A 20,193-nucleotide genomic window follows, 5' to 3' on the forward strand; every position below is an offset into this window, starting at 1 on the left:
GCAGAAAAATGAAATTATTATCTATTAAATGACTTATCAGACAAAACAGTCAGCTCACATCTACAAATCGCAGGTGAAAGTCTGGTCCAAAGTCAGAAACCTGATTCTGGAAATGTTTTAACAGGAACCAACCACTGTGTTCTTGCCAAACTAGAAGAGACGCTCTGTGTCTCAGTTTCCTTGCTGTACCTTGTAAAAACATTTGTATTTCTTCTTGTCTGCAATGCTGGCCATGTTTCTCCTGTGTGGAGATACTAACTGTACATTATTTTATCTTTATTACTACTCTCTTGTGTATGGCTTCAGGACAGAGTACAGCTCAGAGGTAAGCTTTTATATCACAAAGAGGAAAATCTAACAACTCTCTCAGCCTTCAATACACAGCTCCTCAGCAAATAGCTTACAGTACAAAACAGAAGCTAATAAACCATTCTTCCTTTTACATAAACAGAATTAACTTGTCCTAAGCACTTCTGATGACAAATAAGGAATAACTGAGGCACAGAGCGCTGGCAACAAGCATGCTGCTGCCAAGCACCCTGAACCCACAGGAATGCTAATGCTTTTTAAGCATCGTGGAGAGCGGGAAGAGAAGAAATATCTTCACTAAAAAGCACATTTCAGATCCTTGGGCGGCAGGCAGTGATGGAGCCCCAGTGCGCTGTTAATTTGTAAGACTGCCTGGCCAAATGTCTCTAAAATAACAGGCATCCAAGTTCAAGAGGCACTGTTGTTTCAAATACCCATTGTGTAACCCAGACAGTATTTGGGTAATTAACAGAGAAGGGTAGAGAATGGGGGAGGTGGAGGGAACAACTGTATCTTTCCACCCGGGCACTAATTCAGCCAGCGGGCAACAGCAGAGCCCCTTTCCCCAACAGGCTGAGGCTTCTGATGAATGTAATGATCTCTGAAGATGGTCTCACTTGAAATCAAACTCACTTATGACCTTTTCTCTGAGCAGCAGGACAAGCAAATACAAAATGCAAGGGCAGTCAAACAGAAGACAAGGATGTGATTTCTTTTAATGTTTTATTCATGAACTATTTAGAAAAATGTGTAAAATATGCTCAAATATATTTGATTTGTTGACTGTAGCTAAAAATATAAAAATATACTTAAATGCATAAATTAAATTGACAATAGTGGCACAATTCTGTGTTCACCCAGTGTTTGTTAGGAACACAAATATAAGTAATTATATAGCATATGTGAAAGGAATATGTGCTGAAGATGTTTTTCAGACACTTTACTCCAGGCACTGGCAAAGAGTTTATGGCTAGCGACATTTCAAAATTGTGGGTTTTCACTGTAAGATACTGCCCTGCTGTAGAGCAATACATATTTAGCTACTTGACATTACTTACAGTATTTTGGTAGCTTTCAAATAAACCAAAAAATAACCAAATCATCATGCACATCTAACAGCATCACTGACACTGAACGTGCCCAAATTCCACAGTATTTCCTAAACTTAGCTAGTCATACAATCATAGAATCATTTTGGTTGGGAGAGACCCTCAAGACCACTGAGTCCAACTGCTAACCCTAGTTAACCATGGTGTCCAGTATTTCCCTCCAGTCTTAAAAACCAAATCCCAGCCTGAACCAGCTGCTGATCTGCGAGGTCACTGCTAACAGACCAGTTTGCTTTGGCCATAGTGGTCGGGAGTTTTGACTTTGTCAGCCTGTGAGAAAGAGCCGAGGGCACGGTGAGCTGCCCAAGTATGGGGTTGCGCACCCACCTTCTATTCAAAGCCGCAGCCTCTTGGGACTAGAGGTCCCAGCGCCCACAGCTCCACAGCCTGAATGTCTGCGACCGGGCCACCAGGGAAGGGGTTTTGTTTTATAGTGCGCTTTGTTCACGCAGACTGTACATCTGAAGTATGGAAAGTATTCAGAATAAAATGCAATGCACCTGCCATGCCACTCCTTGGCAGTGAAGCTGCAGCGGGTTCTATCTCTGAACATCAGGCGTGTTTCTCCCACCTGTGGCCCTGGGGGGATATGCTGATATAGCGATTAGATGGTTATTGTTCTTCATATATATTGTATAAAGGAACTCCCAGGCTGAGGAGCACGGCTAAGTGCTCACGTACTCCTATCCATCTAGTATTTAACTTTTTGCTTTCAAAGTCAAAGCGTAAATAAACATATACAATACAAAATATAAACTGAATGCTCACACATTTTCTTTTCTCTGTTCTACAACTGAAGGGAAATTCATAGTATATCATGGCATAAAATAATATTTCTGGCAATTTTAGGCACGTATATAAGCTGTATAAATAATTATAGCAGCAGAGAAAAATGTATAAAGTTGCACTTTTATGACATCTTCACAGTATGCCTATTTCTCTCACCCACTTTTGTGTTCCACTAGTAACAAAAAATATCATTTATCAACTCCAGCTATGCAAAATCTTTTTTTTTTCTTTTTTTTTTTTTTTTTTCTACAATCGGTAGTGGATCTTGTAATTGTATTGCACAGATTAAAAAAAACATTTCTCACAATTTTTTCATTATTAAATAACTTTCAATACAAAAATTTGAACTAACCTAAAAGCCCAACCCTGCAAGTGCTTCAGAAGTGGAATGACATTCTTCAGGCAAGTATTCCAGTTGACTTTCACAAAAGTACTCAGGTAGCTTTGTGGACAATGCAGAGGTTCACAGGACTGGGCTCCAAGTGTGCAAATCTTAGCTTATGGATCAGCAATGACACTAGCCTTGCTTTATAACATTATTATTGGGAAACATTAAGAAGGCAATTCTGAACATCATTCGTGGACATTCAAAAGAGAAACATCCTCTTCAGCGGAGGGTGTCTTTTTCCTTAAGAGCTCGCTTTGTTCAGTACATGGGCTCCTTCAAGTTCATTTTGGTTACATTAAACATTTCCCATCAGTCCTGTTATTCAGCTTAGAGGCACAGTAAATATAATCAATTATACTGATAAGTAGGTGTCTTATATTAACAAAATGCTACATAGATACTTTTTATCTATTCTCAGTGGATTTACACTGGTTTCATATGACCGGAATTGTCTGGAAAGCAGAACCAGAACAATAATGTGTGTGTACAGTCTCATGCGTGACCTGGCCAGGCGGAAATGTAAAGGTGCTCAAGAGAGTTGTGCCAGCGTGTTTAAGGTCATCTGTCATGTTATTAAGTGATGAGGAGGAACAGGCTTATGAACTGTGTCCATTATCAACTGAGAGAAAAGAAAATAGCCATCTGCTACAACATCATCATTTTGGGTGCAGATTTGTGAATTCTGTAGGTGCGGAGGACAGAGCTGAGAAACAATGTCAAAAGAAAGAGCAGAATGATGTGTGTCTTTCTGAAAATAATGAACATTGTGCATACATAGTATACAATCAGACTTTTGCCCTCAGATCATATATTACTGAGTTCCATTTTCCTCAGCGTAAAAAACGACACAGTAATACATAGAGTGAGATAATTTATAGGGTACATTTGGTACGTCTTCACAGTGTAATTGTACTGCCAGTAACTAACATGGTGATCTTTATTCCTCAGCTCCTGCTGCAAAAAGAAAGGACTGAATGCAGCGCACGTAACACAATCACAATTTTCATGATGCCCTAATTTCAGTGGCTATTAGCAAGGTCAATGATTGATCTAAAGCTGCTGTGCTTGGTTGTCCTTGCTTGCTAACCTACAATCTTATCTAGCAAAGGAAACAGAGAAAAAAGGGGCCTGCAGAAAATTTGCACATTTCTTTGTGGTTTGGCTTAGCTTTCCCTCTGTGCAAATGCCTTCCACTATAATGCTAGTTCTCTTCACATCCCACTGAGGGCAGAGAATTTTGGGGTTCATCTGGGGCCAAAGAGGATGCACAAGTGGAATGAGCAGTATTTTCATACAGAGATACCTAAAATGTTAGCCACGCTTACATGTTCTGAGCAGCCGTGAAAGCTGATATGAAGGGTGGCTTCTGAGGCACGTGAGGATAATGGGTCAGGGAAGGATGAGACTCCAGATGGAGTAGGAAGGAAGAAGGATTATCAAGCTGTTTCATTCTCCCTAGGAAAAACAGAGTGACATGGATGTCCCACTGGTCCTGCTTTTGGAATGATTAAGAAAACTACGTCAGAGCTGCCTTGCAGATTTTTTCGCCCATCTTCAGGCAGGTGTTCCTGCCACAAGGAGAGCGTGGCTCCAGTAAGCCATGGTGAAATCACAGTAGTCTTGGCTCAGGGCCATAGCAGGTCCGCACTTAGGGGTATTGGCTAGTTCTCTGAAGGCCTTCAGAAATACTTATTTATCTCCAAAATAAAAGTGGAATTTAGGCACTTGTCTTCAGCAGCAGGCTGTTTCTCTAGGTAAAGTATGGTTAGACATATAAAAGGAGAACTATGCACCGCCTATTCTCTATTTGTGTGAAGAGCACTTTATAAAGACAAAGAAAAGCTGAACCGAGTGTTCAGATCAGTTCCTTGAATAAGGAACCTCTTTGCAGAGGAGAGAGGATGTGCCTAATCCGCTTGGCTGGAGAATGTATCAGGTGAGTGTTTTTCAATTCTGTCTTGCAAATCACAAAATGCTTTGAGTAATCTGATTATTAGCACAGCCCTGCCAGCCAACATCCCCAGTCTTCTTCTATTCCAGCTGCCCTTGTGGTGGTGACATCAGGCAATATTGAAGTGCAGGAGTCTTTCCATGTGGACATGCTGGGGCTTCGCTTTCCCTTTGTGAAAGCAAGTGGCATTCGATGGAGACCAATGCTTGGGCCAAGGCAGCTCTGTTGCATGCAGCTTAAGGCTGAAGCCAGTTGTGTGAACTGTGGGATATATAACTTCATATGTCCTTATTTCTCTATTATTTTAGCTATCATGATGCAGTGTTGTTTTTAATGAGCTATGGAAGTTGCCAGGCTTCACATCCTTACATATCCGTTAACAGGAATGTCCGAGGCGTTTCCTTGAACACCTTTCTTATTGTAATTGCATGTAAGTGAAACTGCACAGACACAGCCTGTGGTCTGATCCTGCTCTCTCAAACCAGTGCAAAGAAATCAGAATGTGACCTGTCTCCCCTCAAAGCCACGCGTGTGGGGCAAAGGTCTGCTAGACTTCACGGCAGCGTGTGTTGTTTGATATTTTTCTGCTACGTCCCATGAGACTGAAACAGTTGCTTCTAGTGAGGTGGACCCTGTTTTGGCTGGCTGTTAATGAGTTCTGTAAAAGGTATGTCATTGTCTTATGGGCTACAACCATTTTCAAGCAGTATGTTTAGAGTAGCATTGTAATTCCTATATAGGACTACTGTTCTTTTTGCTTAATAGTAGCTTATTTCATCTCACAAACACTGAACTAGTCAAAAAAAATGAGGTTTTCTTATAGGAATTTTCCTGTGTGTTACATGCCAATACATAACCTGCCCCAAATGCAGCAGTCCTGTTAGCCATACAAATTAAAATAGTTTATGTAGAACAGTTCACAAAAACTGTGATTAGAAAAAAATAGTATTATCTGAAGCTTAATATTAATATAAACAATATAGAAAAAAATACATATTTACATAATGCCAAAATACAATTATATACATTAATATCTGTTACACTTAAATTATGTATCTTTTAAAAAAATCACCAGACCAATAAATTATACACAGTCTCAACAGAAAGGTCTGGCACCTTTCTAGTGCATGAAATACATACATTAAAAAAACCCAAACAAAACCCCTAGTTAACAAATGTGGTCACAAAAGCAGTTGTCTGTAACATTCTTAGTGCCTTGAATAAACAGCATCTGAAAGCAAGGAAAACCGAGATTAGAAAAAATAAAACAAGCCTGGTGGCTTCACGTTCAGCTCTTCACTACAGAGCTCTGAAAGGCGGTTGTGTGACAGCGGCGCTGGCTGGTGACTGATGTGACAGCTGCAGAGCAGATCCCACCCCTGCTTTTGCCAGCACCCCCAGCTTGTGGGACCCAGTCATAACATTTCAGTCCTTGGCCTCCTCCAATCCTGCTCTACCTGTTGATGACAACTCTGATTTCTAAGGGCTTGATCAAGAAAATTATTTTGATCTCTCATCCTATAATCACAATTCCCAGTGCCCAAATTTGAGGAGCTACCGAGGTCCTGCTGTCTGACTCTGAAAGCTTCCACAGCCTTTAGGAATGAGCTCTACCAGGACACACAGGCCACCTCTGCTTACAGCTTCTCCAGAGTGGTCCTCCAGCTATGAGAACAGGAGGTGAAAGCCAGTGCTTGTACCAAATTTGTTACTCCTGCAGTTCTTATTCCCAGGGGACTGGGTACAGGCTGGGGACAAAGGCCTGTAGGGAAGGAGAGTTGGAGGAGGAGAAAAGAGCGCAGCCTTGGACACATACATCAGCCAGTCAAGGCAGATGGGAAGTCTCCAAAGGCTGTCTACACAGTCAACAGAAAATGAAGGAGATTCAGGACAGAAATTGAACAGCGTCGATGACAGAGACCAGAGAACCCAGTCAGTGGCCCCAGCGTGCTTAAAAGTGGATGACGTAAACACTGGTGAGGTACAGAAGGAAGACAATATCATGACAGGGAAGAGGTTCAGATCCCTCAACAGCACAGGAATCGTGACGTGTGAGACAGGGAGCGCATGAAGGTAAGGTACAAGCAGCAAGAGAGCATCATGACTACTGATGGAGGAAATAAAGATGCAATTTTGAGTGACAAGAGCAAAGCAGTGAAGAAGTGGAGATCCAGGAAGAGAAAAAATACCGATGGCACGGGATAGCACAATTTGTCCCCTCAGTTGCATTGTCAATGAGCTATTACATTTGAAACACTTGACAATTTGATAAACCTGCACTTACCTCTGTGATACTCTGGATTCACATTTTCATATATTGGAAACAAGGGATTTTCTTGTTCACTGCGAAGTTTTCTGGCTCTTAACACATCTCTCACACATTGATGTAGATACACATATTGACACTGCAAAATATTTTTTTCCAAGTCACTCTGGGATATTTTGTAACTTCATTTTCTGTATTGTGAAAAATCACTACAGGCTAACTCCTTCACACACAACAAAGGGTGGTGTTAAAAATAAAAATATACTTCTAAAATTATTCTCATTTTCGCACTAGTAAAATAGTAAACTTTTGTGATCACTCGGTTTTAGAAATGTTACCAGTAAAACATAAATGAACACAGTATGTTTTGACAGATCATGTCAGGAGTGAAAGGTCTATCAGCTGCAAGGCATAATTTGACATGATGCTGTCTTGGATTGCTACTACTTCTGAATGCTTTATTATGAAGTATGTGTACCAGAATTAATATGTACAGGGAAGCAGGCAGAAGAGACAAACAATTTCCTGCTTTTTTTGGCCTGAAAATAAATATTTTCCACAGAATTTTATCACAATACATTAATATTTCATTGAATTTTGATGAACCCAAATTTTCTGGCAAAGCAGAATTTTTTTGATCCAATATAAGATTACTTCTGACCGTGCAGCAAAGGACAGACTGTCTTTTCTGAAGAGTGCCTTTCATAGAAGGGAGCTAAGATAATATTAACAACCAAAGTCAGAAGGGTCAGCATGTTAATGACTATTTATCGAACTACCTTGGTGGAACAGATTGTAAGTCCCTAAGGTTTGCTGCTCTTTGTGGTTTGTGACATGGATGATTCTTGGTTTTTGGATTAGTGTAGCATAGTACCCCAAAATTAGGCTGAGCCTCTTTATATATCAAGGTGTACCTTTTTAATATTACTTTAGCTCAAAGACATAATTTCTCCCATAGCATGTGTATTGTGTTCCCCCACATCTTCTACTTCTTTTTCACAAGAGCTACTGCTCTGTGCATTTTCCTTAGTGCTCCGGGAGAGCGAGGATACCTGCTGTTACACACTTACGGCTGCTGTCTCTGTGGAGCAGAATCCTGCATCACACCCACCCACTAGGTGGGAAGTTGGCCAGGGCACAGAGACTTCCTTTGGCAGAGACCATTTGGGACTGAAATGGTGGACTTCTTCTCTGCCTGCTACAGCTGCTGTGCTGAGCTCACTGCTTTTCGAGTTGATGGACAGAGTTTGCTGTTACTCCCCTGCATGTCTCCAGCTGCGGGAGAGTTGTCTTAAGCAGCTTTCAGCCAAGTCTAAAGCAGGGGCACTGGTTTGTTGCTGCTGTTTTACTCTGACTGCATAATGTCAAGCACGGTGATGCTGTGACCTTTGGCTGGAGCATCTCACTGCGAACAGTCTTATCTGCTGGCTTGTGCTCCTCACTGGGATTTGGCTTCTGCCACATCAGCACACGGGGACCTAGCTTTTATCTCAACTTCCAAACAGATAGTGGAAGCCAAGACCAGGAACTAGGGTCTTCACACACTTCGGATGAAGTATGTGGAGCAGATCTGTTCTTCTCCCTCTTCCCACCCACTTTACTTTTTCTTAAGAAATGTGTAAGAATTACTTCATAATTTACTGCTCATTGCAAACTTCGAATGATCATAAAACTCCAGGATAAATTTACTTTATTTTCTTGCAGAAGGATGAGAGGTTGTATTGCTTGGGCTTCAAGCTACCCCGATGAAAGACAATTCCAAATCAGAAACCATATACAGATGCAACTGTCAGTTCAGATTAATGACTTGCCTAAAATACAGCAGCTTAGTGGCTGTGCACTGGCACAGCTGCATGGTCAGTCTACAAGCACGTTGCAGGTCAAGTGGGGTGAGTACCTGTGAGCTGCAAAAGCTTTCTGTGACCCCATTGCTGGGATGCTGCTTGTGAAGGTAAGACTCGAGCTGGGTAAGCTGGGTAAGACTCGAGCCACTGCTAGTTTGCGGCAGAGGTGCATGTAGTGCTAGTAGTGGCATGGAGGGATACAACTCACTACTGCTGTAGATATTTCATTTGGGTCTGGCTACTTTTTGACTTAGATGCCATGTCAAGCTCATGCCAAAGACAGGCTCTGTATCACACAATTTTAGTTGCCTATAAGCCTGGTGTCAGATTTAGGCTCTTGAGGCAGTTGCTTCTTTTTCGAGGCAGGGAAAAAAAGCCACCCTCCTGAGGTGCCTGTCTGCTTTTGATGACTACGGCTGATGGGTGAGTAGAAGGTGAAATGGATCTGTCAAGGAGGATGCCCAGACCAAGCTGAGAATCTGTCTCCCCTCCAACAGGAGGTCTCCTCTGATTAAGATAATTCCAGGAAGTCTCTCTTTTGTATTCCCATTTGAGTCTCTCTTTATACCCATGTGTGACTTTTACATCTGTCAGGAAGCACTGTCACTGATGTTTTAGTTTCCAAATTACAACAAAGAGCTCCATCAGTATCAAGCTACAGGCAGACCCATCAAACTTGTTCTGATTCCTCTATTAACAGTTCACGGGGAAAATGTAAAGGCTGACTCCACAACTCGCTTTTATTAAATCAGCTCCTGAGTGTTTAGCTGTTATTAGTGTAAAGTGATTTTCTTTCAGTTTTAAAAGCACAGAAAGAAATCCCAAACACGTACTTTTTCTGCACTTTGAGAATAAATGTACTTGCTTTTGCATAGTATGTTAGGGGAATGCTGATCGACTTTCCAATACCATTAATGAAAATGACAGAGCAGCTCAATAAAAAATGAACTGCAATGCCACAAGGCCACAGTGCTTAGAGCTTTAAAATTATGCACACTTAATTTTCTCTGCCCTCCATTCTTTTTCCCTATTACGTTGAGCTCCCTGTCTGGTTTAGGCTTGTCTTCCAAACACATCCCTGAAGGACCTAGCCATGCTCAAAGCTCATTTACTGGACACTGCAATAACGTAACAATGTGCTGAAGCATCAGCTGGAAAACACTGCTGGCGTGATTGTGGGCCAGTGCAAACAGGAGAAATCTATAGGAAGCTGAGATACGACTTGTTATGGTTTGGACTTGCTGTATGAGAGCAAATGCAAACAATCCTGAACTAGAAATACTCAGAGAGCTAAAATACATCTAACTAGTGTTTCACAGTGGAGTAACTGTGAAGTGCTTTGAGAGCCTTTAAGATGAGAGACTGATTATTACATGTTGCAGTGTTGCAGAGCTATCCAAAACCTACCTCTGTCTGAACCATGTGAACCCGGTGAAGCCTTAGATCATGTACTGCTGCATAAATGTCGACAGTGTCCTTTGAATCCAGCTGCTGCAGAATTCGGTCCAGTGCAATGAATGTGCCAGTCCTGCCAACACCAGCACTGGAAAAGAACAGAGCCCAAATGATTTAAAAGATCAATCAAAGCACACACTATCTTCATGTGATATTTTTGTGAAGTTCTGATCTCCAGGGCAAGAATCTTATTGTTCAAATGGCACCTCTGGGACTTCAAGCCCTTTGTAGTGGAATTTGTTTAGAAAGGAGAAAAAGATGATGGTGATAGTAGAGTCATCTTTGCTACTGCCTATACTGCTTTCTGCTTTGTATTAACTCAATCATTGAGATACACTAAGAGACTGTAACTTTTAAACCTCTTCCCTCCCAGGGATGAACCAGTAGGCTTTACTCTAGAAGATAAATTGGCTTGTGCTTTATGGAAGGGCAGAGTAAGGCAAAGTATCCCAGAGTCCACAGTAGCTGACATGTTGGGAGGTGGCATTTAGAAACAGGAGGCAGGGAAGAGGAAAACTGACCTGCTAGTGATACCATAGCCATCCGACATGTTGCAGCATGTGATGCACAGGCAGACACAGGTGTGGTCATGTAAGAGATACATGCCTCAGCCCATGAAATGGGTGGAGGGGTCAGATACTACATTCAGGTAGTATCAGTGAGCATTTGGCTTTATCAGAAGATATACACAGCACCACACTGCGCTCCCGCACTCCATAACCCTATATTCTGCTGCAGCTGGCCAGTGGATTACGGATCAAGCAGTCCAGTTTTGCCTTTTTGTCTACGTGTGTAGGAGTGGATCACAGAGCAGAGCAAAATCTGCAGCCCTATGGCTGCCAGAGATGGCACAACAACAGAAGAGCAGGAGAAGGCAGTAAAGAGAGGGAGCCTCAAGCAGAATGGGGGAAAAGATGGATCTTCCAGCTGTCTCAACATCCATACCTAGGCAGATTCAGCACGGGTATATCTTACCTTTTCAGAACACTCCTTTGTGATTCAGATCTTCGGCTGCAACAGCAGTGCATGGGCAATGTAAGAATGCAAAAGCTTATGAGCAGTGGCAGCTGTTGACACCTTTAGTGCTCTCCAGTGGTCCCACAGAGACACAGTGATTCCCTGAGAATAATTTTTGGGGCATTTCCCGGGTGAGGTTGTGAGCGGTTGCATGTGCCTTGGGAATGTTGCTCTGGAGTATTTGGAGACTTAGAATCATGGAATAGCCTGGGTTGGACACCTCCCACTAAACCACATTGCTCAAAGCCCTGTCCAACCTGGCATCCTCAGAGGGAAGAATTTCTTCCTTCTAGCTAATCTAAATTGACACACTTTCAGTTTAAAGACATTACCCTTTGTCCCTTCACTACATGCCCTTGTAAAAAGCCCCATCAGCTATCTCTCAGGTTCTGTGGCTGCCCATGGCCTAACAGGGATGAATATTTGGGAACTTCCCAGGGGTACACACAAAGGCTCTGTGCCATGGACCTTTTGCTCTTGCATACCTGCAGTGCACGATGGTGGGTCCTGTGTCTGGGGTCCTGTTGATATAATCCCTTACGGTTCTGACAAACTGGATCAGGGACTGGGTTGTCTCTGGCACACCATGATCTGGCCAGACAGTGTAATGGAAGTGACGAATGAGCCTCGTTGAGTCAAGCTGTTCTTCCTGTTGGGATACAAAAAGTGTGGGTCACCAGAACAGATGAGAGAGGAGGGGACACAAACAACATGCACCTTCAGAGCAAGTGCTACAGCTGCCAACGGAGGTGAGCTGGGTATGATGCTACTGAGGAAAAAACCTTCCTAATTTAGCCTTGCAGACCTTTTTAAGCCAATTAATTTAAAAAAATATGAACACAGACATACACTGCAGATTTTAAACTCTCGTATTGTCCATTCTGGGAGCACTGATTCAGACAGCATCTCAACGATCAGGTCTCCATAGTACAAGGAATCCTGGTCAAGGGGCCAGTAGTGATCACACTTCACCTGCAGGGACACAGGAAAAGACTTAGTGTCAGTAACAGCTGTAAACAATGCCTCCATCCAGCACTAGAAGAAGTAGATTTCAGACCTCCCATGCCTGAGGATGAAGGAGGAAAGGCAGCAGCTGAATTCAGAGGGACATAATCCCCTGCCATGTCCGCTCAACAAACAGGGCCTAGGATGGGAATGGGCTAGGATGGGACTGGGAAGTAGAAGTTCTCATTGAGGATGTTTGTGATAGGGGGAATGGGAAGCACTTCACTGATGCCCTCTTCTGGATACCACAACATTTTCTGCACCAGCTCTTATCAGAGCTCTGCCTGGATGAGAGCTAGGCCTCCAGTGCCTGCTGAGATTTGATGGTATGGTCCCACTCAGAGCCAGTGAGGGGTAGGAGACGTCTGCATCTGCTTTTGCCCTCTCAACAAAAAAATTGTAAACTGTAAGGAAATATCCTGCTATGTACCACTTCAAGTTTGTTTATTTTTTTTATAGATCTTGTCCCTGTCTTGCAAAGGGTGCAAGATGTGGTCATATCTGGGGAGGTGGACTGCTGAGAGAGCTAAATAAGTTACCTACACTTGCACTCAGTAAGACTGTTAAGTGTGTGAGTGGTCTCTTGGCTCATTACACCAAGGATTATGCATCAGAGAGAATTCCATGTATTTCATGATCAACACTTGCTTTCTAGAGCTTATATTTAAAGTATGAGTTGACTGGAGTCGATGTGATAAGCAGGTATTTTTTTTGCTGGTGTTTGTCCTGCTGCATGCTTAAGGAGATTACATTAGTACTAGTGAGCAAAGTGCTTGATTAGAGACCAGAAACACTGAGCTCCATACCTAACTCTAGTCTTCACTTGCTGCATGATTTGAGGATAGTTGATACCAAGTCACTTCATGGCCTTAATCTGTCTCTAGTCTGTAGATCATATATCTTATCTCCTAGTCTGTATCTCATTGGCTGGCACCTTTGGCATTAGTGTGATGTAAATAATAAGCATAAACTTCTAATAGATGTTCAAACAGTCATTAATAATAAAGAAGAGTCGTTGCTCACCCGGCCCTTCTCAACACACTGGGTTACCATGACAATATTGTGAACATTTTGTTCCCATGCCATCTTCCAGAACTCATCTTTGGTGCCAGGCAAAGGGCCCTGAGTTGCTATGTATTCCCTGCGGAAATTATTGCCCTGCAAAGAAAGAGAACTCCATTAGTTTCCATAAAGGCAGAAAAATAAGATTTAGCAACTAAACAGGCCACAAAAGTTCCAGCCAGGGCTCTGCACCAACAATCCCCTGCCTGGGACAATAGTCTGGAGAGCTAAGTTGTTGACCTGAACCTGGAAATAGAAGGCTGGTTGGAGCAGAGAGAAGGAAGAGACTGCTGCAGTGTATCTAAATACTGTTCCTTTTGTGGCAGTGAAAGCTTTTCATAGTTCAATTATGTTCAGCACAGTCTCAAGCCATTTTGGAACTACTAGGGGTTTTGTTTTATTTACTGCTTTTAATAAATTAGCTGAGTTCTGGCTTGAAACCCAGATTGCTAAAGCCACTGCTATTATCAATCATGACTCTTTGGCAAAGGGCATTATTTTAATAATCTCAGCCAGTTTTAACATCCTACAAGGTGCCAACACTGTCAGGATGAGCTACAGTTCCACAATGAGGGTGCCACCTGCAGTGATAGCTACAGTTGTTGTGGACACTATAAAATCAATGACCTTTAAAACGTGTCCTTGGCCAATTAGACCTGCTATCTTCCATAACTACAGCAATCTAAGAAAGTGTCCTTAAGTGTTGGGTAAATCACTCACAGTTAACTTAATGGCAGTCAGACACAGCCTTTCAGCACACCCACAAAATGAGTTCGCAGACTTTCAGCTCAAGTGAATAAATGAAGGGGGAGGGGAGCCTTAAGCATCCAGCTTTACATTCAGTTTTAGATGAAGGACAAAATACCACTGGCGGGAGGACTATAAAATACTATCCTTGAGTCACTTACTGGTATGTAGCTTGCATTAATGTAGTCCGAGCAAGGGTCATCATCCACATTGGAAAGCTTCACTCTTGATGTATCATCTAGGAAGAAATTGATTACAAGAGGCTTATGGCTAGGTCTTGATTTTCAGTCCCTCTCCCATTTACAGGAATGCATTTGCAAAAGGACTGGCAGAATTATGACAAGGATTTTATCTGGAAGGATAATTTAGAGGGATAACTCTTTATATCTGTACTGCCTCTTTCACCCGTGAGTGTTGTGGAGTGTTCCAAAGACTAGGAGAGATGGATGGGTGAGAAGGAAGCACAGAATATCCAAATAGCCCTCTGTTGAGTTGAACAGGATTTGTTATGGCATTGAAAGAGTCACAACAGCATCCTCCTTTGTTCCTGACAGCAGTGTGCTGCACTAGAGAGCAGTGCCCAGCACTGCAGTGCTTCAGTGATCTGCACAGCACCCTGACATGTGCAAGCAGACCACCAGTTTTCCCTAGGAGAAGTGGCATCTCCAGTATGACAGATGCCTAAGACACCAGGTCATTGATTTGTGAGACAATGCCATGTTGGATCTCAGTCCGGTGTTGTTTCTTGTACATCGTGGGCATGCTCCCCAGCCTGGCACAGCAGGCAGAACACAGGAGATGCTGTGAGGCTGTGCTCCAAGCACATACCAGACTCAGTGGCAAGGCAGCATATGGAGCAGCAGGTCACGTGGTGTTTTTCCTCGATGCACAGCATGGGTTACCTCCAAAATTGTCAGACAGCAGATTAAAGGAGCAAACTCTCAATGAAAAGTCTTGCCCCAGGAGAACAGGGCTAACCTCACACAAAGAGAGTGTCCAGAAGAGGGCCACAAAGTTGGTGAAGGGTTTAGAGGAGAAGCTGTATGAGGAGTAGCTAAAGTCACTGAGTTTGTTCTGCCTGGAGGAAACTGAGGGGAGACCTCATCATGGTCTACAGCTTCTTCACAAGAGGAGGAGGAGGAGGGGCAGGTGCTTCTCATTAGCGATCAATGACAGAACCTGAGGGAATGGCAGGAAGATGTGCCAGGGAAGGTTTAGGTTGGTCATTACAGAAAGGTTCTTCATCCAGAGGGTGGTGGAGCACTGGAACAGGCTCCCCAGGGAGGTGTCATGGCCCCAAGCCTGACACTGTTCAAGAAGCGATAGGACAATGCCCTCAGATACATGGTGTGAATTTGGGGTTGTTCTGTGCAGGGACAGGAGCTGGACTTCATGATCCTTGTCGGTCCCTTCCAACTCAGGACATTCTATGATTTTGTGTGTCTTACTATGCAGAACCACAGTAGCTCTGTACTTTATAGTAGGTTTACTGTGTACTCTGAAGAAGATTTGGCAAGGCTGTCAAAAAGCACTGAATGGATGATACCCTGTATGTAAACAACCCTACTGTTATTTCTACTATCCTTGTTATCATCAGTGACTGAATGCCCAGCATAGCTGGAGCTTTTTCTCTCTAGACTGGATGCTAGTCATTACACCTCTACTGGGAAATGAAATTACCGGTCTGCATGAAGCCATTCAATGCCATACATCATCTGCCTCCAAGCAGCAGAACCTGAGCTGGCAGAGGTATATCATGTCTGACAGGAAGGAGGGGACTGACTGCGCTCTCTATTCCATTAGGCTTGCTAAAAAATGTGAAAAATAGTTGGTGTGATATAATATTACACAACCAAAATTAAAACTCACAGGGCAATATGTTATTGTATCGATTTTTCCCTCTGTTCTCTGGAAGAAGTGCTATGTCACATGTCTGGTTTCGACCCACGTCTTTCAAATCCTGCAAAAAAAATAGGGATAAAATGTGAGGAAAAAATAATTAAAGGATGTGACAGAACAGGGGGACACAGGCCACGGACTTTTTTTTTCCCCCCAGGTTGTTTGTTGTTGTTTTCAAACAAACAAGCAAACTGAAATTTAGTATCTAATCATACTGTTTTAAAGCAAGCGCACAGCTGGCAGGTGCTTTCCATGCTTTGTCACACAGATGTGCCACAGGAATGCTCCTGAACTCAGCCAGAGAAGTATCAGGCAGAGGCTGTCAACCAGAAGATGCTATGCCAAATGCAGAACTGGCTTCTGCACTAGGACAAGCGGAGTTCAGGTGAGACTCTCAAACTTATTTGGATTAGTGTGAATACAACAAACAAATGCAGGCCTTTCTAATGCATCACCCCATTCTTTCAGCCAGTCCATCCCTTCATAAAGTAAGTCTTTTGCCTCCGTTAGGATCCCACCTCATACTCCTTGGACAGGAGGTAGTTGGAGTCTGCTTGAAGTTTGATGAAGTGTGCTTCAAAGTGACTGACTTTGATCGGACTAAAATATTCAACAGGAGGAAGAAAATCACAGGATGAATCACAGTCATAATTTATCCAGTTGGTTATCAAGAAGCTTTTTTAGGTATTAATTTTTTCTTTTTACCTGGAAGTTTTCCGGTTCCTAGAGACAATTTCAAAAGAAAAAGAAACACTTCGTCAGTGAGTGACCAAATGGGACTGCTCATCCATGATGCCATGTTAAAAATGCTCTTAGAAACGAAATTTTTTATGTTACCCTTTTTGTCCCAAGTTCAGATGGACTGACAGTGGCCTGTCCCTGCGAATGCTCAGCCTTGCTGTAGGTCTCTCATGGCCATTGCTGGAATAAAAGAAAAAGGAATTCTGTTTTACTGTTATGTTCTGATACTGGTAAGAGCTGCCAATAACATCACTTACTTTGGAAAGAAGTTGTTAAGTTGGAAAAAAAGGAATTTAAAAAAGCCCGTTTTGATTTACAACTCTGATCATGTGACATGGGTCCTAGCTGTGGCACAGTTTTCTTGTATTTTAGTTTGATAACAGTGACGTGGACTGCACGCATGCACACAGGCATGAAACACTAAAACACTCACAGCCCAGCCTACCATTAAGGAGGGTGTCCCGTGCTAAGTTAGGCCCTAAATGGGCTGATTCTCCACATGCAGGTAGATTTTCAGAGCTGTAGAAGGTCTGCAGCTTCCAGCACATCCACTCTGCAGACCAGGCCTGTAGGAGATGCCCAGGTTCGTGGCAGGAGTAAGTGGCTGCACCACAGTGGGCTTTGGGAAAGCCACAGAAATGGTGCTAACTCCATACGGTTAGTGTTGCTTTTTGTCCTTTCATGTCCTCCTACAGCATATCTCCCTTAGAGAACACTTTCTCTTTGTGTATGATGACAGAAAACCACACTGGTATACTTGTAGTCCTGCTGGCTATATACCACAGAACATGGAACCCCACTCTAATCTGAAGTTTATCTACACTAAAAAAAATACAAAGAGAGGGGCAAGGTGGAAAACACATCAATCAAGCTCTATATGTCACTATGTACTGAGATGGTTAGGAGCACACAAGTCTATATATGCAAAAACAGACTTTATTTGTTGTTGCTAATGATTTATGCCTCTTTTTTTTTTTTTTTGGATGGCATGTAGAGGAATACACTGAATTGGTTCATAGAGCCTAATAATAGCATTGCTAAAGGGTAAATCCATTCTGTCTAAAAGCTGCAACTAGTCAGAAAACAGGTTTTTTTCGATGTGAAATTCTGGCATCTGAAAAGGAAATTCAAACCAAAATAGACCTAATCTTGTAGTAGTAAAAGAAATGAATTTCAGATTTTCAGGGTTTCCCATGTAATGGAAATGTTGAAGTTTTCCTTTCACAAACCACACGGAATTTCACATCAATAATGTCATATCTCTTTCAGTCATGCCAAATGGTTTAAATGGATAAAGCTTTTTTCAAAGTTGAGATAGAGTATTTCAATTTTAAAAAACATAGCTAAAATTCACTATTTAATATTCATCTATAACATGAACTATACAACTATAATTGACAAAAAATGAGAAGTAAAGTTTGAACTAATCCTTTGGACACTGAAGTAATGCCACATGTTAAGAATTTTGAACTGAAATTATAAAGTCTAAATTAAGAGTTTTAAGAGCTTCCCATCTACAATACAGATAAAATTAATTTGAAACATTTCATTTTTGACAAAAGGCATTCCGTTTGAATGCTAAACCATTTTTTCAGGAATATTCAGACTCCCACTGAAAACTAAAGTTACATGGATGCTCTAGGAGATAATTCTGACTAACATCAGTAGGTATTTGAATCAAGAATATACAGATCTCTTAATAACTAAGTCATTAGTTCTACATTTAGTGTGCACAGTTGCTGGGGGCATAAATTTCATCTGTTGAATAGTTCAGTTCATTCCTCCAATTTTACAGTTACACTTTAAATATTGTATTGCTTAAATGAATATAATTTGACCTGACTTCAATCACAGACACTGATAAAGAGGCTCAACTTACCTAACTTTTTGTCTGCAGACAAATAAGGCAGTAACAGCCACTAACATCAGAATCAGAAACAAGCCAGCACTCACACCTTCAATAACTCCAAACAGAGGCTCTAGAAACAAACCATGTATTAATATATCTTGAGGAAAATACATGAAGAATCAAAGAATCAAAAACTTTCAAGGGATATATTATTATCAGCTCATGAAAATAGTTAAATACAAGGAAATGTAAGGCATTTAAACACTTAGCTAAAACCTGGCCTTGATTTTGTGTCCTTATATTTTCCAAACATTGCACAAAATCTTTCATTCCCAACCACAATAGAAGAAAGCACAGCCCCATTATATGGGAGACTGGTTCTCTTGCACATTGAAGCTTTCTTGGTGACAGCTTCACTAAGCATTCACCCCTTCCTCTCCTGTCAGCAGCTCCATCAAGCAGTCCACTGAATTTTCAAGCTAAGGCTGGATAAGCCACAGCTCCAGCCTCATTTCAGAGCAGCCTTCAGGATGTGCACAACAATCTGTTTTTCTTCCATTCCTTGCAAATAGTTCCAGATACCAGAGTGTTCTGAGCCACAATATGTAATCATGCTACAGTCATTGACAAGCCTGAAACGAACCTGCCTCTGTAGTGATCGGTAAAGAGAAGAAGGTGTCTGCAAAGAGCGGTGTTGGGAGTTCCTTTGGGTCTTCACTGAAGAGCTGGGTAAAAGCCCGTATGCTGATCCTAGAAAAACAGTACCATTATAGTTACAGCTCATCAGATATTCAGAACCAACAGCAGAAAAATAAGACCTCATTTGCCCCTTAGAGAGAACTAAAACCTTTCAAATGACCACAGACAGCATCATGTCTAATAATGTGACGGAGCACAACTACCAACATAAATCTAACCTATAAGCAGTCCGAGGCTTTAGAGGTCCATCGCAGAACTTTTGCTGATCTGGATCACACCTGCCTCCCAAATTTTCCATTTCTCCTCCAAGCTTTATGTCAAAGCTTTTATAGTCACTGTCAGGGTTTTCAGCACATCTGCTGGCAAAATAATTTGTCTGGTAGATGCGTATAGAGTCGTTGTGTTTGTACTCCAGATAGGAAGGTAATGGGTGCTGCTCATCAGGCTTTGGTCCTTCACTACCTATATCATGTCCAGAGAAAGACAGAAGGTTTACATACCACAGCCATTACTGCGACACAGTTTATAGACTCGAACTGTTAACATACATATTCCTGTACAACTTTCTAGCATTCCTTGGAAGCCGCACAGGCTACCTTGTGAATACAAAGATACCGTGGCTAGGGTACTTTGTTTCTAGCATCAAACTTGCTATTATTTTTCTGAGGAAATTCAGAGAGATTTCCTCACAAGACCTCATTGTAACTTTTCCAGATACAACGCAGGTCAAATTCAATGCTATGACAGTTCCTCCTGTGCTGTTGGTGGGAATCCCTGTGATCCAGAATCCTGGATCCTACCACCATAAAGCAAGTAAAAAAAAATCCACACACTGACAACAAAATCCACATAATAATCTGTAAAAGACTCAGGTATCAAAGCCATGCCAATGAGTAGTCCCTTTCTCAATAAGCTGCACAAATGTGACAGAGTAGACAGTGGAAATATTATCTCTGCTTTTTTTCCTGAGGGCTGATGGATGAAGAGACTAAAAAACTTTCTCATGGGTCACAAAATTTGTCCTGGCATGCCAGTAAATGAAGCCACTTCTGAAAACAAGGTA

General features: G+C 42.1%; 1 protein-coding gene across 3 annotated transcripts in view; it reads right to left on the reverse strand.

Annotated features, from left to right (window-relative positions):
- Window positions 1–1,015: 1,015 nt before the first annotated feature.
- The window catches only part of PTPRB (protein tyrosine phosphatase receptor type B), a 63,266-nt gene continuing 44,088 nt past the window's right edge, over window positions 1,016–20,193 (reverse strand). The window contains exons 21-34 of one of the 3 annotated variants that reach the window (XM_065040355.1): window positions 19,349–19,592; window positions 19,075–19,181; window positions 18,462–18,561; window positions 16,679–16,762; window positions 16,547–16,564; window positions 16,360–16,441; window positions 15,812–15,902; window positions 14,104–14,180; window positions 13,157–13,291; window positions 11,978–12,100; window positions 11,614–11,777; window positions 10,064–10,199; window positions 6,831–6,951; window positions 1,016–5,777 (exon numbers count right to left, since the gene is read on the reverse strand). In XM_065040355.1, the coding sequence (XP_064896427.1) occupies window positions 5,755–5,777; window positions 6,831–6,951; window positions 10,064–10,199; window positions 11,614–11,777; window positions 11,978–12,100; window positions 13,157–13,291; window positions 14,104–14,180; window positions 15,812–15,902; window positions 16,360–16,441; window positions 16,547–16,564; window positions 16,679–16,762; window positions 18,462–18,561; window positions 19,075–19,181; window positions 19,349–19,592 (1,505 nt within the window). In that variant the 3' untranslated portion in view covers window positions 1,016–5,754. The other 2 variants (XM_065040350.1, XM_065040365.1) reach the window with 2 other exon arrangements.

Source organism: Columba livia, chromosome 1 (genome assembly GCF_036013475.1).
Source record: "Columba livia isolate bColLiv1 breed racing homer chromosome 1, bColLiv1.pat.W.v2, whole genome shotgun sequence".
In the NCBI taxonomy this organism is placed as follows: domain Eukaryota; kingdom Metazoa; phylum Chordata; class Aves; order Columbiformes; family Columbidae; genus Columba; species Columba livia.